This window comes from Passer montanus, unplaced genomic scaffold, assembly GCF_014805655.1.
Source record: "Passer montanus isolate IOZ18808 unplaced genomic scaffold, ASM1480565v1 scaffold62, whole genome shotgun sequence".
Lineage (NCBI taxonomy): Eukaryota > Metazoa > Chordata > Aves > Passeriformes > Passeridae > Passer > Passer montanus.
Window position 1 is genome coordinate 1,129,592 of NW_024371260.1, and position 20,859 is coordinate 1,150,450.

Here is a 20,859-nt window from a genome sequence, read left to right on the forward strand (position 1 = left end):
GTGACTCAAGCCCTTTGTGTTCAGCTCTTTCAAACTTTCTAACGTGAATTCTATTTTTTTTTGATCCAGAGCATTCATTTTGTGTTTACCTCTTAGCAGTCACCTGAAAATAAAAAGGGTTTCTTGTTTCCTGTGGCTGTAACTCCTGGGGGTTTTCCAGCACAGAAACATTGAGTCTGCATTTACCTTTTGTCATTAACTTCTCATTTTTATTGTTTATATTTCCATGCAGCGAGGCACTCACAGCACAGTCAGAAATCTTCAGTTTGCTTCCTTTTAAAGCATTTCTTCCAAAAATATTCTTTTTTTTGCTGCTCATGCACATCTCCTTTTGCTCTTTGCTCCCTTGATCCATTTCCTACCATTCCTAAATTTTGATTAGTGTCCCGTTTGATTTTTTTTTCCCCATTTATTTTTATATCTTTAACCCTGCTGGGAAGGGGGAACCCTTTGGAACCCTTTAACCCTGAGGATTTTTGTTAATGCTTAAACAACAACCACCAACTTTATCTGACTGCACCCTTATCTCCGCCAGTGCGGCGGGCCCAATTCCTTTTGGGAAAACACCCTGGGATGGGATTATTGGCCCACTTTTTTTGGAGAATGCTCTGGGATGGAATTATCAGCCCAATTTCTTTTTGGGAAAACACTCCGGGATGGGTTAATCGGCCAAATTTCTTTTGGGAGAACGCTCCAGGATAGGATTATCGGCCCAATTCCTTTTGGGAAAAAGTACCAGGATAGGTTTCTGGGCTGAATTCCTTTTGAGAGAACTCTCCAGGATGGTTTTATTGGCCAAATTCCATTTGGGAGAACGCTTGGGATGGGTTTCTGGGCGGAATTCCTTCAGGAGAACGCTCGGGATGGGTTTTCTGGGCAGAATTCCTTTGGGAGAACGCTTGGGATGGGTTTCTGGGCAGAATTCCTTTGGGAGAACGCTTGGGATGGGTTTCTGGGCGGAATTCCTTCGGGAGAACGCTCGGGATGGGTTTCTGGGCGGAATTCCATTCGGGAGAACGCTCGGGATGGGTTTCTGGGCAGAATTCCTTTGGGAGAACGCTCGGGATGGGTTTCTGGGCAGAATTCTTTCGGGAGAATGCTCGGGATGGGTTTCTGGGCAGAACTCCTTTGGGAGAACGCTCGGGATGGGTTTCTGGGCAGAATTCTTTCGGGAGAATGCTCGGGATGGGTTTCTGGGCAGAACTCCTTTGGGAGAACGCTCGGGATGGGTTTCTGGGCAGAATTCCTTCGGGAGAACGCTCGGGATGGGTTTCTGGGCAGAATTCCTTCGGGAGAACGCTCGGGATGGGTTTCTGGGCAGAACTCCTTTGGGAGAACGCTCGGGATGGGTTTCTGGGCAGAATTCTTTCGGGAGAATGCTCGGGATGGGTTTCTGGGCAGAATTCCTTCGGGAGAACGCTCGGGATGGGTTTCTGGGCAGAATTCCTTCGGGAGAACGCTCGGGATGGGTTTCCCGGCGGCGCAGCCCGGTGCCGGCGGTGGCTCGGGCGGATTCCCAGGAACAGGTACCTGGCCCGCCCCTCCCAGCCCGCGGGGCGGGAGCGAGGGGCAGGATCGGCTCCGGGCTCTGCCCACACCCACTCGAGTCCCGGCGGGCGGCAGCGATCCGGCAGCGATCCCGCAGCGGTCCCGGCATGGGGAACATCGCCTGCGTCCCGCAGGCTCCCGGCGGCTTCAGGAGCTCCTTCCGAAGGAAACCCTCGCTGAAGAAGGAGTGAGTGACCCCGCCGGCTCCGGGGGGTGGGAGCGGGGCTGGATCTCCTGCGGGATCTCTCCCGGCAGGGGATTTCCTATTCCCGGTGCTTTCGGGGACTGTCGGAGCCCGGGAGCAGCTCGCCCGGAGTGCCTGGGATGGAATTCCCAGCGGGCAGGGAACGGGAGAAGCGCTGCTGAGTTAATTTTTGTTTGGGTAATTAAGTTTCCCCCGGCGGGACAGGGTGTAGAACACCTGATATTTTCTGTTTTCACTTGTGAGTGCTCTTATTTACAGTTGTGAGAAAACAACATTCCCACTCCTCGGGCTTTAGGGAGAAAGCCCCAAATCCCAGCACCCCCCTGTAGGATTTGTATTTGTAAACCCAAAGGAGCAGAAAACCTCCATGAAATCCTTTGGGATTTGAGACCCAAAGGAGCAGAAAACCTCAGTGAAATCCTTTGGGATTTGAGACCCAAAGGAGCAGAAAACCTCAGTGAAATCCTTTGGGATTTGGGTGCTGGGCTGGCCAGGGCAGTGCTCAGGTACCACGGCCGTGGGTGGCTGTCCCAAAATAGGGACAGGGAATGCACTGCAGCTTCCCAGCTTTCCCACTGCTCCCATCAGCACGGTCAGAGCTGGGAAAGAGCTCTGCAGGGAACCAGGTGATTCCTCGTGGACCTGTCTGTGTTGGGTTCAGGGTCAGGGCTGTGCCAAAAAGCCCCTAAACTCTGCCAGGCTGAGGGGTTTCTGATGGAAAGGAGACCCTGAACTGTCCCCTTGGTGTCCTGGGTTGCCAGAAATTGGGGGCAAACCTGTAGGAGCCTGAAGAGTTCCTGTGGGGTTAAAGAGAGGGGATCCTTCAGGAAATTTGGGGTAAAAAAGAAGGGATCCTTCAGGGAGTTTGGGGTAAAAAAGAAGGGATCCTTCAGGGAGTTTGGGGGAAAAGAGAGGGGATCCCTTGGGGAATGTGGGCTAAAAGAGAGGGGATCCCTTGGGGAATTTGGGGTAAAAAAGAAGGGATCCTTCAGGGAGTTTGGGGAAAAAGAGAGGGGATCCCTTGGGGAATTTGGGGTAAAAAAGAAGGGATCCTTCAGGAAATTTGGGGTAAAAAAGAAGGGATCCTTCAGGGAGTTTGGGGAAAAAGAGAGGGGATCTCTTGGGGTCTCTGGGCTCTGGGGGTCTCACACCAGGGCCTGTGGTGGAGCAGCCAAGCCGCAGAGCTCCTCCTGTCCCACTGACTCCCAGCTTCCCACGCTCGTGGGGGTTATCCTGGTTTTCTGCTGCAATCCGAGGAAGTCCCAGCACTTCCCAGCAGCACCAGTGGCTGGTGGGACTGGTGTGCACACAGGGAGAAACTGGGAGTGGGAGGGAAGGGAGGGGGAAGCCACCAAGGCAGAAATAAACCCTCTCTGCAAATATCTGCCACGAGGATCCATCCCCACTCCAGGGGCTCTGCAGGAGCTGAGCTTGGTCTTTGTGTCCTGCATGGAACATCCAGGCCCTGTGCTGATCTGGGGGCACAGATGAGCCAAGCTGATCATTTGGCAGAGCAAAGAGCTGTGAAAAAGCAGAGAAACCCCAACAAATGCAGCAAAATCCTGTTCCAGTTCTCTGAGGCTTTGTCAGCCCTGGCTGGGCTGGGATGACTCGAAAGCCCGTGACAAATTGCTTGCTTGGTGTCCTGGCTTCCTTATTTCTGGGCAGGATTCACCATGCCTCAGCCTGGATCTGTGTTTCCATGTGTGTTTTAGTTTTTTGGGTTTTTTTTCCTCTGTAGACAAAATGGCAAGAAAAAGCTGCCCAGCTTCTTTGGGATAGATGGAGGCCAGGAGAGAGACACGACCACGGACAAAATCCTGCAGTACATTCCAGCCAAGGCAAGTTCCAGCACCTCCAACCCCCTGCTGCTGCTCCAGGGGTTTATTCCCACCCACCCCAAGCCCAGCGTTTGGGAAGGACCTTGGCTTTGGGTCTGGGGGTAGCAGCAGCTCTGTCCCGAGGAGATCCAGGAGGGGATGAGGTCCCAGCACCTCCCCGTGCAGGTGTGGAGGGCACCTGGCTCAGCCAGGGGTGCTGCCGGGAGCCAGCAGGGCCATGGGGACGTGGGGACATCTCCCCCGCACCTTTGCTCTGGGTTCTTTTGTTTCTGGGTCGCCTGGGAGGGAGGGGAGAAGCCGAGCGAGCTTTGGCAGGTGGGATGATTCATTCCCATGCCGCGGTGAGACGGAGCAGGAGCGGATTAGCAGGAGCCTGGGAAGGGAATCAGGAAGGGCAGGGCTGCCCCGGGCACGGCCCAGCCTTGTGGCCACATGGCCCCGTTCCCAGCGCTGCTGGGGAAAGCAGAGGGGAGCCAGCAGCCCCCGAGGGTTTGCTGGGTGGGCTGGGGGTGTGGCAGGAATTTTGGGAGCATTTGGGATGTGCTGGGTGTTCATGTGGGGAAGGGGAAACTGAGGCACAGCCTCAGTGCCAGGCAGAGGGAATTGCAGGGAAGGCTCCCTGTGGGAACCAGCTGGATCCCAAGGGATCAGGCAGCAAAAAGCAGGCCCCGGATGGATCCTGGATGCTTCCCTGGGGAAGCAGGAGAGAGTTAGTGGATCCTGGGGAAGGAATCCTGGCAGAGGTCACTGGGAAACGCTCATCTGGGAACCCTGGGGAGTGTGGGATCCCTCCAGGGATGGAAGGAGGGAGGGTGGAGCAGGTTTTCAGCCTTTACCCTCGCCTGGGGCAGAGGGGATGCAAACCTGGGGCTCAGCCACAAGCTCCCTGTGTGGCCTGCAGGACTCCTGGGCCGTGCCCCTCTCTCCCTGCTGCGTTTTTGGCAGCAGCAGCAGCTGCAGGGCCGGCTCAGAGCGGAGCTGCCAGCACAGGGCAACCTCAGAGGAGATGGCATCGCCCACTCCTGCCACGACAGGCCACTTGGGACGGGGACAGGTGACATCCCTGCACCTTCTGCCCCCCCCAGCAGCCCCTGCCCTGATTCCCACAGCTCCCAGTGCCAGCCAGGGGGAGGATGTGGCCCGGGAGCCGCTCCTTTGGGGTTTTTCCCATGGAGCAGCAGCCCCGGGGCTCCTGCAGCCAGCTGAGCTCTTCCTGCTGCTGATTCACCGCGGGGCTCGGGGGCTGCAGGGCCCGGGCAGTTAATGAGTAACTCGTTCTACCTGTACGATGAGAACATGTCAGGGCACTTGCAGCTCGGGAGGAGCCGGGCTTGCAAGGCTCGGCGCTGGGATAACGGGAACGGCCGGGCTGGGGCTGGAGCAGGGGGCACAGCCCATGGTTTGGGAGCTGAGGGGCAGCAGATTTCAGGGCTGATCCCGTTTTTCCACAGCCGTGGAGCTGCTGCTGTGCTCAGCCATTCCATCCATCCCCTCAGGCTCACTGCCACCCCTCCCAGGCTGCCTTGGGTGCCCTCACCCAATATTCCAGTGGCTGTGGAGCTCTCCCTCTCCCTCCCGCCCGCGGGAGGATCCCTCTGGAAGCCCTTTCCCAAGGCTGCTGCTGCATTCCCAGCTCCCAGACTGCTTTTCCTTCTCGGTGCCTCGTTCATTCCTGGGAAATTCGGCTGCCACGTCCCCAGCAGCAGCAGTGACCCAGCAGCTGTGGCCGCTGCTGTTCCTTATCTCCGTGCCCGTGATTTTATCACTTCACCCTCTCCCCACTCCCAGGTGCTGCTGGTGCCCTTATCCTGTGTTTTGTTATTGCTGCACCTGTGACCAGCTGCTCTTTGCTCTGCATTTGTGACACAAATACCATTTTTCCTACGCTGAGACATGTACTGGGCACGCAGCGTGTTCCCTAAGTTCTGTTCCGTAGCTGGGAAACTGGGGGGAGGATTTCAGCAGCAAAGGGTTAACTCACATCCTAAAAACAGCAACCCAAATTCAGCGAGGCCCTGGAAGGAGCCCTGTGCTCTGCAGGTGAAAGGGTCCTGACCACTTTCGGCTCCATTCCTGGTTCCCCAGCTCCGTTCCCAGCCCCATTCCCAGTTCCTCAGCTCCATTCCCAGTTCCCAAGCCCCATTCCCAGTTCCCCAGCTCCATTCCCAGCCCCATTCCCAGTTCCCCAGCTCCATTCCCAGCCCCATTCCCAGTTCCTCAGCTCCATTCCCAGTTCCCCAGCTCCATTCCTGGCTCCATTCCCAGTTCTCCAGCTCCATTCCCAGCCCCATTCCCATTCCCCAGCCCCACTCCCAGCCCCACTCCCAGTTCCCCAGCCCCACTCCCAGCCCCATTCCCATTCCCCATTCACGGTTCCCCATTCCCATTCCCCAGCCCCATTCCCAATCCCCAGCCCCACTCCCAGCCCCATTCCTGGTTCCCCATTCCCACTCCCCAGCCCCATTCCCAGTTCCCCAGCCCCACTTCCAGCCCCATTCCCAGTTCCCCAGCCCCACTCCCAGCCCCATTCCCAGTTCCCCAGGATGTCTGGAGCGGGCTGACCCCATGCCAGAGGGGTGAGTCATGGAGGGGCCCTGCAGGACCGAGCTGGGTGTCCTGCTGTGGCTCCTCATCCTCATCCATCACGGGCACACGCAGCTGTCCTGGCAGGAATGGGATCAGGAACGGGGTCAGGAGCGGGTTCCCCATTCACGGTTCCCCATTCCCATTCCCCAGCCCCATTCCCAATCCCCAGCCCCACTCCCAGCCCCATTCCTGGTTCCCCATTCCCACTCCCCAGCCCCATTCCCAGTTCCCCAGCCCCACTTCCAGCCCCATTCCCAGTTCCCCAGCCCCACTCCCAGCCCCATTCCCAGTTCCCCAGGATGTCTGGAGCGGGCTGACCCCATGCCAGAGGGGTGAGTCATGGAGGGGCCCTGCAGGACCGAGCTGGGTGTCCTGCTGTGGCTCCTCATCCTCATCCATCACGGGCACACGCAGCTGTCCTGGCAGGAATGGGATCAGGAACGGGGTCAGGAGCGGGCACAGCAGGAATGGGGACGTGCTGGGGGTGTCACCAGCCCTGCTGGGCCCCAGGGAACCGCTGCAAACCTCCCCTGGCCCACCCAGTTTTGGGTTGGAATGAATTCCCAGTCTGGATGTGCCCAGCAAGGCTCAGGGTGCAGCCCTGCCCTCCTCCCCAAGGACACCAGCAGCCCCCAAGGGTTCATCCCAGAAAAGCAGCAGGAAGAGCTTTATTTATCCCCAGGTGGGGAGAAGTGAGGGGTGTGGGGTTGTGCTCCTGCACAGAAGGAAGAATTCCCATAGAACCAGGAAATCAGGGAAGCCCCCAGCCCCGAGTGCTGCCTCTCCTCAGCGCTGCCTCTCCTGTGGTGCTTCCTGTAGCTTTTCCAGTTTTTTTGCAGTAAAAATCTTCCTTGCAGCTGCCTTTGTGGCTGTGGGGCTCTGCCCCAAAACTGCCAGGCACCCAGAACCCAGAGGAAGTGAGGGGTCTGAGTGGGATCTGAGCTGGGAATGCTGAGGGATCAGGTGGAATCAGAGCAGAGGAAACCTTTCCACTCCTCCCCGTGGAAAACACACTCAGGACACACTGGGATGGTTTTTCTGTGGAGCTGGGACACCCTGAAAGTGAAATGTGCCTCTGCCCCCCCTCTTTTCCAGCCCAGGAGCCCCAGCTTTAGGTCAGGATCTCCTCCCAGGCTCCCAGCAGCAACCAAGCCCTGGCCCCACGTTGGCAAGGAGACCCAACAACAAACAGCCCATCCTGGGCACCTGCCCAGGGCCCTTTCCCAGGAATCCCTGCTGGGAAGATGTTCTGGGAACGGCTCTTCCACCAGCTCTGATCTGCTTTTCCCTGTGTCCTTGGTACAGATTATCCAGAAGCAGGAGAACCAGAAGGAAAACTTGGACCAGAGGTTCCCCAGCCTGTTCAAGAAGGGCCGAAGGAAAACGGTTGTCAGGAATTTGGGCAAAATTATTTATTACTCCAAGGTCAAGTTTAAGTTCCAGCACTGCCAGGTAAACCTGAGGCAACTTTGTGGGGTTTCTGTGCCCAGGGATGGTGGAGTAGTTGGGAAGGGAGGGGTAATTCTGGGAAATGGGATCACGGAGAATCCTCTGGGCACTGCCACGTGGTGCCCACCTGCTGCCATCCCTGTGGGCACCTGGGGCACTTCTATCAGCACAGACGTGGTCCTTGGAGCAGCTTCTCCATGCCTGGGATGCAGGGGGAGGCGGGGAGGTGTCCTGAGATGACCCCAGAGGTGTCCTGAGGTAACCCCAAGGTGTCCTGAGATGACCCCAAGGTGTCCCTTCTGCAGGAGGTCAACAGCTGCTTCCTGGAGCTGTTCCAGTCCTACCTGTACTTCCAGTCCACGGGTCCCAACGGCCTCACCTACCAGGTAGGGCCTCGCCTGGGCGAGCTGGGCTTTGGGCTCTGTGGCCTACAAACTCCTGCAGATGTCCCCAAGTCCCTTCCCGGGGATGCCAAACTCCCAAAGGGTGTTTTGTCCCAGAGCCTGTCCCCGAGCAGCTCAGGGTCACTGGGCAGGGGTGAAGGGGCCCAGGGACAGGGAGGAGCAGGGGGGAGGTGACCTGGAGCCACCTTTGTGCTGAGCCTTGGGAAACCCCAAATCCCCCCGGCCCTGGTGCCCATGGGGGTCTAGAGGGAATTCTCCATCTGCAGGATGGGCTTTTCCAACATGAATTATTCTGTGGGAGAAGGGGGGAAGAGAAAGCTGAGCCTCAGGGAGCTCTGCTGGCAAACCACTCATGAATCTTTTAACCTGGTGGTGCTGGGGAGTTGCAAATAATGAATGAACTGTTCTGCACCACAGCTGTGAAACAACAGCCCCTGAATGTTCTCTTCCTCCACACAACTGAGGAGCTAAAACTGAGCATGTCTGGGAGCTGACTGTAAAATTAATTCCTCTTAGAAATTATTAATTAGCCTTTAGATGACTTGAGGTTGATGTAAAACATCAGGAAAACCTCTCCAGTCACCCCCAAGGCAGCCTTCAAGTGAAAATTCCCGTTTCAGGAGACAAACAACATCTCAAACACTCCTGACTCCTTTAGAAACAGCTCCTGAGTTTATTAATTGTGGAGCAATTAACAAGGAATTAATGTGCCCCAAGGCATTAGAGCCATTAGCATCTTTTATGGAGGGAGGACAAAGTTGTCACCTGTTCCTGGGCTTTGGCAGAGTGGGAATCTGAGCATGCAGAGTCTGGGAACTGGACAGCTCAATTTTCCTTTAGGGCCAGCCCCATTCTCTGCCTTTCTCCTGCTAAATCACCACTATTTTGCTGAGGTTTGTCTTAAAATGGAAAGAGGAAACAAACCAGTGGAATATAAAGATACTCCTGAGCGTGGCAGAGGATTGCTGCAGGATGGAGCCCGAGTAACCCCTGCTCTCCTTCCCCAGGGGCTGCTGCCTCTGAAGGAGCTGCGGGTGCGTGAGCTGGGGGCTGGCCAGAGCCCCGGCCAGCAGGACCACGCTTTCCACATCTCAGGTGGGTCTGGGGGCTGCTGGGGAGGGGGCCTGGGGTGGCCCTGCTCCCTGTGCCAGCCCCGGGGACACCCCCAGAGCCCCCACTGCAGCAGTCCCAGGCGTGTCCCCCAAGTTCCTCTCCCGATTTTCTGTTCCTTCTGGGCCCTCTTTAGATGTGGCAATGGGTGATGCCCTCGGGGTGTGCCCGGGGCTGAGGGTCAGCTGAGGGTCATGCCCTGGCAGCACGATTGCTGCTGGCTTTAATTTGCATTTATAATTGGAGTGAGGAGCTGGATGCCCCGGGGAATGCCCAAGAGCAGCATCACACAGGGAAAACAAGGCAAGAGGAAACAGGAGAGCTCCAGAGCCACAGCCACGTGGGTGCCCGAAAATGCTCCAAATGCACCAAATTGCTGTCATGGGTTTGGAGTCACTGCCCCACTTCCCCACCTCAGCTTTGTTTACCCTGCATTTCCTGCAAGACAGACACACTTCAAAGGCTCAGTGAAACGTTTGTTTATAAATACTGCAGGAATTAGGGCACTAAAGATACCTCAGAAGGGCAAAGTCCCCCCCGTTTATCCAGGCTTATCTGGGTACCTCCGAGTCCCACAGAGGCAGATCCTTCTGAGCCTGCAGCAGGCAGGGTTTAATATGGGCTGAGAGGTAAATTATTAATCACAACATCCACTCTGCATCCTGCCAGGAATGGTTATTGCCCTCAGCAGGCTGTGCTGGGAGCAGGTAGCAGAGGGTGTGGGAGCCTGTGCTCATGCCCTGAGATGAGTGAGAGCTGGAAACTCTAGAATCAACAAGCTGCAGGGCTGTCCCTCCCTCTGAGGGGATGTCTGGAGTCATCCTCAGCTTGGCTGGCACGGGTTAGGTTCGGTGAGGCAATAAATAAACAAACAGTGTCAGAAAGCTACTGGTGTTCTACGTCTGGAGGGCCAGGGTGGAACTGAGAGACAGCACGGGGCTTTCTGCTGAGGGAGCAGCACCTTGGGACAGCCCCTGCCCACACAGAGCCTTCCCACAAACTGCTGGGGGGGTTGGAAAGCTGAAATCCACCTCTGGAGGTCAGGCTTGGCTTTGGGGCTGACTGGGATTTGTTCTTGGCCTGGACTGGGGTTAAAAAGTGTCTGGTGGTCAGGGAGGGCTTGGTGTGTCTGGGAAGGCTGATGTGACAAAAGGGTGGCAGGGAGGGCTGGAGGGGGGTGGCAGCAGAGCTCTGGTGTCCCCACACCCTGAGGAGGGACGGGCAGAGTGCCAGCTCTGCCATGAGGACTGCAGGGGGGTGGCAGCAGGGCAGGGGTGTCCCCACACCCTGAGGAGGGACGGGCAGTGTGCCAGCTCTGCCATGAGGACTGCAGGGGGGTGGCAGCAGAGCTCTGGTGTCCCCACACCCTGAGGAGGGACGGGCAGTGTGCCAGCTCTGCCAGCTGGCTCCTGATGGATGCTGCCATCGCTGCCCAGCTCTGCTGTGCTCACCGTGGCTCTCCCACCCCCAGGGCCCCTGCTGAACCCCCTGGTGGTGTTCTGCCAGTCTGAGGCCGAGCTGAAGCAGTGGCTGTACCACCTGGAGAAGCAGATCCAGCTCTGTGGAGGGAGCCTGGCCTTGCCCCTGCTGTCCCAGGTGGGTGTCCCATGGCCGTGTCCCGCTGCTGGCTCCCAGCATTCCCTTTGCGGGGCTTTCCTGGAGATAAAAGGGTGCAAAAAGAGCTTGCAAGAGGGGCCTGAGAGCCACTGGCAGGGGGGTGTGCTGGGAGGAAGAGCTGCCACCCACGGGTGCCACCAGCAGCACAACTGGGGTCAGAGCTTGGGTCTCAGAGAGGCTGTCACGCTTTTGGGTGCTTGTGCAACCACCCAGAGCTTGCAAAACACCAGGAGGAGGAGGCTGAAGCCTGGAAAACAGAGAGGAATTGTCTCTCCCAGTCTCTGAGGGTGTTTAATTCCCTCCCCACTTGTCAAACAGAAATATCCCCCTTGGAAAGGCATTTCCAGGCGATGCTCGCTGTGGAGAATGACAATCCATTCCCAGCTGCAAAACTGCCTCCTGCCCAGATTTCTCTGTTCTTTCCTGCTCCTGCCACAGCAGAAAAGCACCCCCGGGTGGGGCAGGCCTGGCTGGGTGCTCAGTGTGTCTGTCCCTAGAGCGGCTGGACGCAGAGTGCCGGGGACAAGGAGGAGCTGCGCTGGTCCGTGCAGAACCTGCCCGTGCAGGAGTGGAGGGGAACCCAGCGGGAATCCCTGGGAGAAATCCTCTGCGTGTCCAAGGTGAAGCTCCAGCACCTGCCCTTCCAGGTAGGACACGGCTCTGGGGAGGGAGGGATGGATCCATGGATGGAGGATGGATGGATGGATGGATCCCTGGATGAAGTCACTAGTGCTCCATGTCCCAGCACAGGGAAGCATCCTGGCCCTTCCCAAATCCATCTCTGAGCAGAGGGAACAGCTCAGCCCAGCTGTTCCCAGAGCCCTTGCCCCAGGCTGCTGTCAGGAGGACAAAGCCCAGGGCTCTCCAGCTCTGAGCCTGGCTGTTCCCAGGGACCCACCCCTCTCCCTGCTGTTCCCCAGGAGCAGCACGACCGGCTGCTGGTGCTCTACCCCTCCACGCTGGTGATCGTGTCCGAGGAGCCCGCTGGCCTCTGTTTCAAGGTGAGTTCCTCTCAGAGCAGCCTGCTGCTCCCCACCTGCATTCCCCGTCCCTCCCGTGCCAGCTGGCAGGGAGCAGGCACAGGCATGGTGCAAGATCCCTTCCCATGGGAAACACCTCGCACTCCTCCAGCAGCCCAGGGGGAAGGAGCTGCTGCCAAGGAGGAGGAGGAGGAGGAGGAGGGAGGCTGTGCTGGCAGGGAGCCCAGCCCTCCTGCTGCAGACAGGAGCTGGCACGGCCCCAGAGAGCCCCTCAGGGGGTTTTGCCCCCCAGGCTCTGTGCCATGGGACCACTTTGGAGCTGGGAGCAGCCTGGCAGCACAGCTGATGCTGTGGGGAAGGGCACGGGAGGGGAGGGGAGGGGAGGCTGCTGCTGCTGCAGCGCTGGCAGCGTTCCCCCTCTGCAGGAGCAGCAGGGACAGCAGGGACAGGGAGCATCCCAAGGGATGCCAGAGCAGCTTCTCCGCTGTGCCTGCCTGTGGGAGCAGTGCTGGAGCCTCAGCACGGGCAGGCAGAGGCACTGAGCAGTGAGAATGGCCCTGAAATCATCCAGTGCCATCCCCGGTGGCACTTGGGGACACGGCTGAGTGGGAGCACGGCTGTGCTGGTTAATGCTGGGCTGCCTGGTGCTCGAGGGCCTCTCTGCTCTTCCCTTCCTGTGATTCTGTGATCTCGAGCATCGTTTGATGGCTCACTCAGAGCTCTCTGCTCCTCCTGTGCTGGAACAAATGTGCCAAAAGGAGCAGTGACCTGTCTGTGACCCCGGAGCTGCTGCTCTGCTGCATCCCTGAGTCACCGAGCCAGGGACAAACAGCCCTGCAGAGCTGCAGGGCTGTGAAATGCGCCGTGAACCCCCCGGGGCCCTGCTCCACATCCTGCAGAACGCTTTCCTTGTTATTCCTGGGAAGATAAGAGCATCTGCCGGGAGGAGCGCCGTGAGCAGGCAGAGCTCTCCCCATGCCTGGTGTTTTCCAGCAGCTGGGACACTCCCCGGGCACAGCCTGCTTTCGGGAATGTGCTCTTTGCAGCTCCTGGGAATGGGGCACCACGCAAGGGGGCCTGGGCTGGGCTCTCCCATGAGCTCATCTCTTTTGAAACCCTAAACCTGCGCCGTGCCATGTTCCCTTCCCGGGCAGTGCTCCCTTCCCAGGCACTGCTCCCTTCCCACGGTGCCGGGCTGATTCACCAGCCTGTGACAGGAACCTGCTTTTCCACAGGCGTGTCAGGGCACGGGAGCCTCCCGGGGGCTGCAGCGCTTCCCCTGCCCGGCCCTTCTGCTCTGCAGCTTCACAGCGACCACAGGAGCTGCCCCTGCCAAGGCTGTGGGGCAGGGAAGGGGCTGGCATGGGGCTCACCCCAATCCTCCGGTGGGAAAAGGCCCTGGGCGAGGGGGAAACCAGCAAGGGGGAGCTGCTGGGGGGGCTGGAGTTATCTGGGCATGTTGGTGAGCTTCCCGACTTTATCCAGAGGGTGTCTCAGCACCTGGAGGCAGCAGGAATCCCACTGGGATGTGCAAGGGGCAGGAATCTCACTGGGATGTGCAGGGAGCAGGAATCTCACTGGGATGTGCAAGGGGCAGGAATCCCACTGGGATGTGCAGGGGGCAGGAATCTCACTGGGATGTTGCAGGAGGAGGCAGAAATCCTGCTGGGATGTGCAGGGAGCAGGGATCTCACTGGGATGTGCAGGAGGCAGCAGGAATCCCACTGGGATGTGCAGGGAGCAGGAATCTCACTGGAATTCCCCCTGTGGAAGCAGTTTGGCTGCCCAGATGCCCAGAGCTGTGCCCCATGGCACGGGCAGGAGCTCTGCTGGCTCCATGATCCCAACCCTGCCCCTCTCTCCACAGGGAGAGCTCCCCCTCAACGCCATCCAGGTGCTTTTTGAGGAGAATGACAAAACCTCCTTTCTGATCGAAGGTGGGTGCCCAGCACGGGCAGGGGGCACTGGTGGTGTGGGGGCACCTCCTGCTGGGCAGCCAGGCTCCCTGAATGCCCCCTTGGAAATTTGGGGTGCTCTGTGTCCCGGCAGGAGAGCAGCACCAAGGGCAGAGCATTCCCTGCAGGAGCAGGGGGATTCCCGGGGCTTTCTGAGGGGTCCAGCTCTGGGGGATGTTTTTGCAGGCCGACTGATAAATTCCATCCGGGTGACCTGTCCCAGCTACCAGGACTACCAGGAGTGGCTGTACTGCCTGAAAACCGCCCAGTTCCGAAACGCAGACTCCTCCCTCTCGGGCTCCGAGAGCTTCTCGGTGGGCTCCAAGCCGCCCCACCCCAGCCAGGTACGGGATGCTGGGGTTTGGGCTGGGAACCCACGGCTGTCCCGTCTGTGTGACACTCCAGTGACACAGCAGGCTCTGCTCGAAGCTGCCAGCAAGCTGCTGATCCCTGGGGATTATTTAAATAATTATTTATTATTTTTAAAATATTTAAATTAGTAATACAGGGGATTATACAGGGAAAAAATGGGTGGGAACCCATTTCCCACCTAGTTTTGGTGGGAACCCACGGGTGTCCCATCTGTGTGACACTCCAGTGACACAGCAGGCTCTGCTCGAAGCTGCCAAACTCACCCCAAAACCAGCACATCCCACACCCCGCTGCTGGCCATGGGGACACAGCCCGACCCCGGGGACACGAGGGCTGTGTCCCCAGGATTGTCCTTGTCCCCGTGCAGTTCCCCAGCAGCGGGAGGGGATCCCTCAGCTCTGACGGCCGGACGAACTCCTGGGCGTCCGGTGGGAGAGTGACCACGCTGACCCAGCTGTCCCAGCCCAGCTCCCTGCCCGATGGCCACTCCTTCCTGCTGAGCCCCGAGGGCAGGCTGCTGGAGGAGCCCCTCTCCCCTGGCTACTCCCAGCCTCTCCATGTAAGTGAGCCCCAAACCAGCCTGGGGGGATCCCCTGGGCTGGGGCTGGACACTGCCTTTGCTGCTGGCAGTGTTTGCTGTGGGGTTGGAGCAAATCCCTGCCTCAGCCAGGGCCTGTCCTGGCTCAGCCTGGCCAGGGAAGAGGCTGCTGAAGGATCCCAGTCCCATCCCAGTCCTAGTTTCAGTCCCAGTTCCAGTTCCAGTCCCATTTCCAGTCCCATCCCAGTTCCAGTCCCATCCCAATCCCAGTTCCATTCCCAGTTCCAGTTCCAGTCCCATCCCAGTTCTAGTCCCAGTCCCATTCCAGTTCTAGTCCCAGTCCCATCCCAGTCCCATTTCCAGTCCCATCCCTGTCCCATTTCCAGTCCCAGTCCCATCCCAGTCCCATCCCAGTCCCATCCCAGTTCCAGTCCCAGTTCCAGTCCCAGTTCCAGTCCCAGTCCCATCCCAGTCCCATTTCCAGTCCCATCCCAGTCCCAGTCCCATCCCAGTGCTCTGCCCTGTACTAGAGCTGTTGGGGATTACAGACGGGCACTCAGGAGGTTCCAAGGCTGGCAAATCCCAAAACAAAAGCTGCAGGGGATGGAGGTGCTGGCCGGGCAGGGTCTTTGCTCTGCCCCAGGGCAGGACTCGCACCCCAGGGATGGCAGAGCGCGTGGGGCAGGGCCCAGGGCAGGACCTTGGCACTTCCCGAGCCCGGAGCGATGCCCACGGGCACCGCCAGGAGAGCCAGCTGCAGGCTGTGCCCTCTCCCTGCAGAGCCTGGCACAGCCCAGCTGGCCCAGCTCAGGGCTGCCCACGCAGGAGCTGCGCAGGGGGAACAGCGCCAGGAAATCCAAGGGCAAGAGCGGCGGGCAGCAGGGGCCCGGGCAGGAGCCCGAGAGGAGCTGCAGCCTCGTCCCCGAGAGCCCCCCGGGAGAGACCCCGTCCCCCGTGTACCAGGAGCCCTACAGGGCACACGGCCCCCAGCAGCACCCCCCGGCACAGCTGGAGCTGGGCAGGGTAGGGCATGCAAGGGGATGGGGCTGAGGGTGGGATGGGATGGGGGAGGGATCAGGATGGATTGGGATGGATGTGGGATGGAGATGGGGGTGGGATCAGGATGGATGTGGGATCAGGATGGATGTGGGATGGGGCTGGGTGTGGGATGGATGTGGGATGGGGATGGGTGTGGATCCTCCTGCCTGGGAAAAGCAAGGTTCACCCTTCCCTGCTGGTGCTGCTGGCAGGGACAGGGGCCTGGCAGGTGCCTCAGAGCAGGTGTGAAAGCATTGCCATGGGAAAAGGGGCCGTGGGAAGGAGGTTGCACATGGCAGATGGAGCAATGCCTCCCAGAGCCCTGGCATGTGGGCACCAGCTCCTGAGGCAACCCATGAGTAGGAGGTTATTGCCTAATGGCACACAGCCTCCTCTTCCAAGGGTTTTCCAGCATGTCTCCATCAGTTTTTTAGTGTCATGCCACTTTCCCAACCCCTCGGTGACTGTTCCTTAAGGAATTCCCCTCCTTGGCCCAGCCAGGACTCAGTCCCATCACCCCACAGGGATGAGCAGCATTTGGGACTTTATTTGCAGGGCCATTCCCCACTCCAACCCCCCCCCGGGGACGAGCTGCCAGTGCCCTGTCCCCATTTCCATCCTGCCTTGGGGCTGAACTGACAGAGCTGGGTGGGAGCTCAGCCCTCTCCCCTTTCCCTGATCCCTCCACTCCCAGTTCCCCCAGTGGGGCCTCCCCCTTTCCCTGATCCCTCCACTCCCAGTTCCCCCAGTGGGGCCTCCCCCTTTCCCTGATCGCTCCACTCCCAGTTCCCCCAGTGCTCCCAGTGAGGCCTCCTGCAGGAGCTGCTGCTGGCCCTGTCTCAGCAGCCAGGCTCCTGCCTCCAGGAGCTGTGCCCGGGGGTATTCCTTTCCCTGCCATCTGAGGAGGGATGGAAAGTCCAGAGCTGCATTTCGGGGTGGGGCAGGGCCCAGCAGAGCTCGCTGCTCCCTCCAGCCAGGGCAGGGCACAGGGGAACAGGTTTCTCCTGTCTGTGATGTTCCCCTGCACATCACAACCAGCAGACAAAGGCAGGCACAGAGACGTGAGCCAGGCTCCTGAAACTGCAGATGAGTCAGAGCCAGAGCTCGCTCTGGCCACCCCAAAAAGCCCAGCTGAGATAAGGGAGTGCCTGGTAAAAGCCATATTGCTGCTTGGGAGAATCTGATAGGGAAAACCTTCCTGAGTCACCCCACCTGGGGAGACCCCCTTCCCTCCAGGCTCCTTCCTGGCTCTGCCCTGCCCTTCTGCACCCCTGACTGCTTTCATCCTGCTCTGGCCAGCTCCCAGCACGCCTGTGGCTCGCTGGGCATGAGCCCTGGCCTCTGTGCCCACCTGAGCAGAGCTGCTGGGGAGGGCAGACCCAGCAACCCCTGCCTGGCCTGAACGGGCTGGGTTTGGGGTGGGCAGCACCAGGTGGGCATTTCCCAGTTCTCCACAGCCAGGATCCATCCTGGGGCTGGATTTGGGGTGGGCAGCACCAGGTGGGCAGCACCAGGTGGGCATTTCCCAGCTCTGCACAACCAGGATCTAATCTGGGGCTGGATTTTGGGGTGGGCAGCTCCAGGTGGACATTTCCTAACTCTTCACACCCAGGATCCATCCTGGGGCTGGATTTTGGGGTGGGCAGCTCCAGGTGGGCATTCCCCAGTTCCCCACACCCACTGTCCATCCTGGGTCTGGTTTTGTTGCAGTTCCTGCAGTGCCACGGGCAGACAGGACCAGCCCAGGGCACCGTGCCAGGTGCCCAGCAGCTGTCCCTGGAGCAGTGGCACTGCCAGCCCCTGCCAGGGCACTGCAGGGAGGTGCCCTCTGTCCCCATCTACAGCACCCCGGGCACCGCACGGCGGCTGCAGCTGCGGGCACCTGCCCAGGGCTCCTACCTGGGGGAGGTGAGGCTGGGCACTGCCCCGGGGGGTGCAGGGGGCACTTGGGGTGAGGGGACATTCAGGGGGTACAGAGGGACACTCAGGAGGTACAGGAGGACACTCAGGGGGTTCAGGGGACACTCAGGGTGCAGGGGAATCTTGGGGTGAGGGGACATTCAGGGGGTACAGGGGCCACTCAGGGGGTGCAAGGGCCATTCAGGGGGTACAGGGGACACTCAGGGGGTTCAGGGGATACTTGAGGTGCAGGGGACACTTGGGGTAAGGGAACATTCAGGGGGTACAGGGGACACCCAGGGGGTGCAGGGGACACTTGGGGTGCAGGGGACACCCAGGGGGTGCAAGGAACATTCAGGGGGTACAGGGGACACCCAGGGGGTGCAGGGGACACTTGGGGTTCAGGGGACACTCAGGGGGTACAGGGGACACTCAGGGGGTGCAGGGGACACCCAGGGGGTGCAGGGACACCGCTGGGGTCCCACCTTGCCGGGGGGTCCCTGCAGGGCTCTGCCCCTGAGCTCAGCAGGGATGAGGCCGAGCCCGGCCGGGCAGTGTCCCAGGCTGGCACAGCCGTGCCACCCTCACCCGCTGTCCCTCTGTCCCCAGATGTGCTCGCTGCCACAGGAACAGCTGGGCCCTGAGCTGCGTCCCCCAGGTGAGGCCTGCAGGGCTGGGCTCTGCCCCCTCCTGCTTTGGCACCTGGCACCCGGCCTGCCCCCCTGGCACCCCCAGCGTGGGCACCCTGCTTAACGAGAGTTTTGGGATTTCTCTCTTAAAACACACTGACTCCTCAGAGAGCACCACGTTTTAATTCAGGCCGTAGAGAAAACTTTTAAAATTAAATAATGAAACGAAGATATTAAATATTATAAATTTATATAATGATATAAATTAATTATATATATATAATATAATTAAAATAGATTATGTAATTTTGTGTCATATATTTATATATATAAATATTATATAGCTAACATATATAAATATTATTTTAATAGATTTTTTAAATTGTAAATATAAATATTTTTCCCTGTTTCCCTGCAGATGGCACCTGCCCCTGCCAGGACTCATATTTTTGTATTTTTATATTATTATATTTTTAGATATTTTATATTTAAAATACATATTTTTTTATACATGAACCCCCAACGGTAACCCCACAACCCGTTTCCCTGCAGATGGCCCCTATGCCCTGGCAGACGCCGCCTGCCCCTGCCGGGACTCCTCGTCCTACCACGACTACGCGGAGCTGCAGAGCTTCCAGAGCGACCGGAGCTACGACAACCTGTGGGAGGCGGAGGGGAGGGAGCCGGGCAGCCCCGGGCGGGCCCCGCCGGTGTTCCAGGTCTGAGCCCGGGCAGGAGAACCCGGCACGGGCAGGGAGGAGCCCGCAGCTCTGCCCGCATGGCCTGGCACGTGTGGGGCTCGCTGCCAGCCCCAAACCCCGGCGTGGGGCCGAGCAGAGCAGCCCCAGGCTCTGTGGGGCTGCAGGAGCAGCTGTGCCTCAAAAAGGCTGAGGCTGCTCCAAAAATCCAGCTGTGCCCCCGAAAATGCCAGAGCCAAAGGGTCAGGCTGCCTCGGGGAAGGGGACGTGGTGAGCAGAGGGAGAACCCAAGAGGTGCCTGCATTAGTTGGGTTCCTTTGCACCAGAGCCCTCGGCTGCTCCCTGTGAGGATCCCTGGGAACAGCAATGTCAGGATCCCTGGGAACAGCAATGTCAGGATCCCTGGGAACAGCAATGTCAGGATCCCTGGGAACAGCAATGTCAGGATCCTTGGGAACAGCCCTGTCAGGATCCTTGGGAACAGCAATGTCAGGATCCCTGGGAACAGCAATGTCAGGATCCTTGGGAACAGCAATGTCAGGATCCCTGGGAACAGCAATGTCAGGATCCTTGGGAACAGCAATGTCAGGATCCCTGGGAACAGCAATGTCAGGATCCTTGGGAACAGCAATGTCAGGATCCTTGGGAACAGCAATGTCAGGATCCTTGGGAACAGCAATGTGAGGATCCTGGGGAACAGCAATGTCAGGATCCTTGGGAACAGCAATGTCAGGATCCTTGGGAACAGCAATGTCAGGATCCCTGGGAACAGCAATGTCAGGATCCCTGGGAACAGCAATGTCAGGATCCTTGGGAACAGCCCTGTCAGGATCCTTGGGAACAGCCCTGTGAGGATCCTGGGAACAGCAATGTCAGGATCCCTGGAACAGCCCTGTGAGATCCATGGAAGAACCCTGTCAGGATCCCTGGGAACAGCCCTGTCAGGATCCCTGGGAACACCCATGTCAGGATCCTTGGGAACAGACCTGTGAGATCCATGAGAACAGCACTGTCAGGATCCTTGGGAACAGCCCTGTGAGATCCATGGAAGAACCCTGTCAGGATCCATGGAAGCAGCCCTGTGAGGATCCTTGGGAACAGCCCTGTGAGATCCATGAGAACATCACTGTCAGGATCCATGGGAACAGCCCTGTGAGATCCCTGGGAACAGCCCTGTGAGAATTCCCTGGAACAGCCCTGTGAGGATCCTTGGGAACAACGTCAGGATCCCTGGAAGAACCCTGTGAGGATCCCTGAGAACAGCCAGAGCTTCCCCCAGCCGGCTCTGGAGGCTGCCAGGATGCCCAGGGCATTGCCCATCCTGGCAGCTCACAGAGCAGAGGCAGCAGACAGAAAATGGAGGGGGAAAAACCCCAAACCCCAGCCAGGTCTGAGCACGGTGGGGTTTCCTAGGATCCTTGGGAACAGCCCTGTGAGATCCATGGAAGAACCCTGTCAGGATCCATGGAAGCAGCCCTGTGAGGATCCTTGGGAACAGCCCTGTGAGATCCATGAGAACATCACTGTCAGGATCCATGGGAACAGCCCTGTGAGATCCCTGGGAACAGCCCTGTGAGAATTCCCTGGAACAGCCCTGTGAGGATCCTTGGGAACAACGTCAGGATCCCTGGAAGAACCCTGTGAGGATCCCTGAGAACAGCCAGAGCTTCCCCCAGCCGGCTCTGGAGGCTGCCAGGATGCCCAGGGCATTGCCCATCCTGGCAGCTCACAGAGCAGAGGCAGCAGACAGAAAATGGAGGGGGAAAAACCCCAAACCCCAGCCAGGTCTGAGCACGGTGGGGTTTCCTTCCCATCTTCCTGGCCAGAATTGTTCCTTCCTGCCACTGCTGCCTCCAGACCTGGTGCCAGCAAAAACGCCAGCTGAGCTATGCTCCTTGAGGTCTTCCCTGCAGAGGAAACCCCAAATCCCCCAAATGTGGGGGTCCCTCCTTTCCTCCCTCCCTGGGCTCACCCCAAGTGCTGCCTGTGG

At 58.8% G+C, this 20,859-nt stretch overlaps 1 protein-coding gene across 3 annotated transcripts; it reads left to right on the plus strand.

Moving 5' to 3' along the window:
- The first annotated feature begins 1,614 nt into the window (after nucleotides 1–1,614).
- PLEKHN1 (pleckstrin homology domain containing N1) lies at nucleotides 1,615–19,525 on the plus strand. 3 transcript variants are annotated; one of them, XM_039727676.1, is made up of 15 exons: nucleotides 1,615–1,735; nucleotides 3,495–3,594; nucleotides 7,486–7,632; nucleotides 7,935–8,015; nucleotides 9,041–9,128; nucleotides 10,615–10,739; nucleotides 11,258–11,407; nucleotides 11,681–11,761; nucleotides 13,608–13,677; nucleotides 13,882–14,039; nucleotides 14,435–14,626; nucleotides 15,386–15,628; nucleotides 17,354–17,551; nucleotides 18,152–18,200; nucleotides 18,724–19,525. In XM_039727676.1, the coding sequence occupies exons 1-15, from the start codon at nucleotides 1,656–1,658 to the stop codon at nucleotides 18,894–18,896; spliced, it is 1,935 nt and encodes a 644-aa protein (XP_039583610.1). In that variant the 5' UTR covers nucleotides 1,615–1,655; the 3' UTR covers nucleotides 18,897–19,525. The 3 variants fall into 3 exon arrangements, with proteins under 3 accessions (XP_039583610.1, XP_039583613.1, XP_039583612.1); XM_039727679.1 differs by lacking the exon at nucleotides 17,354–17,551; XM_039727678.1 differs by lacking the exon at nucleotides 13,608–13,677 and having other exon boundaries at nucleotides 11,260–11,407.
- The last annotated feature ends 1,334 nt before the right edge of the window (nucleotides 19,526–20,859 follow it).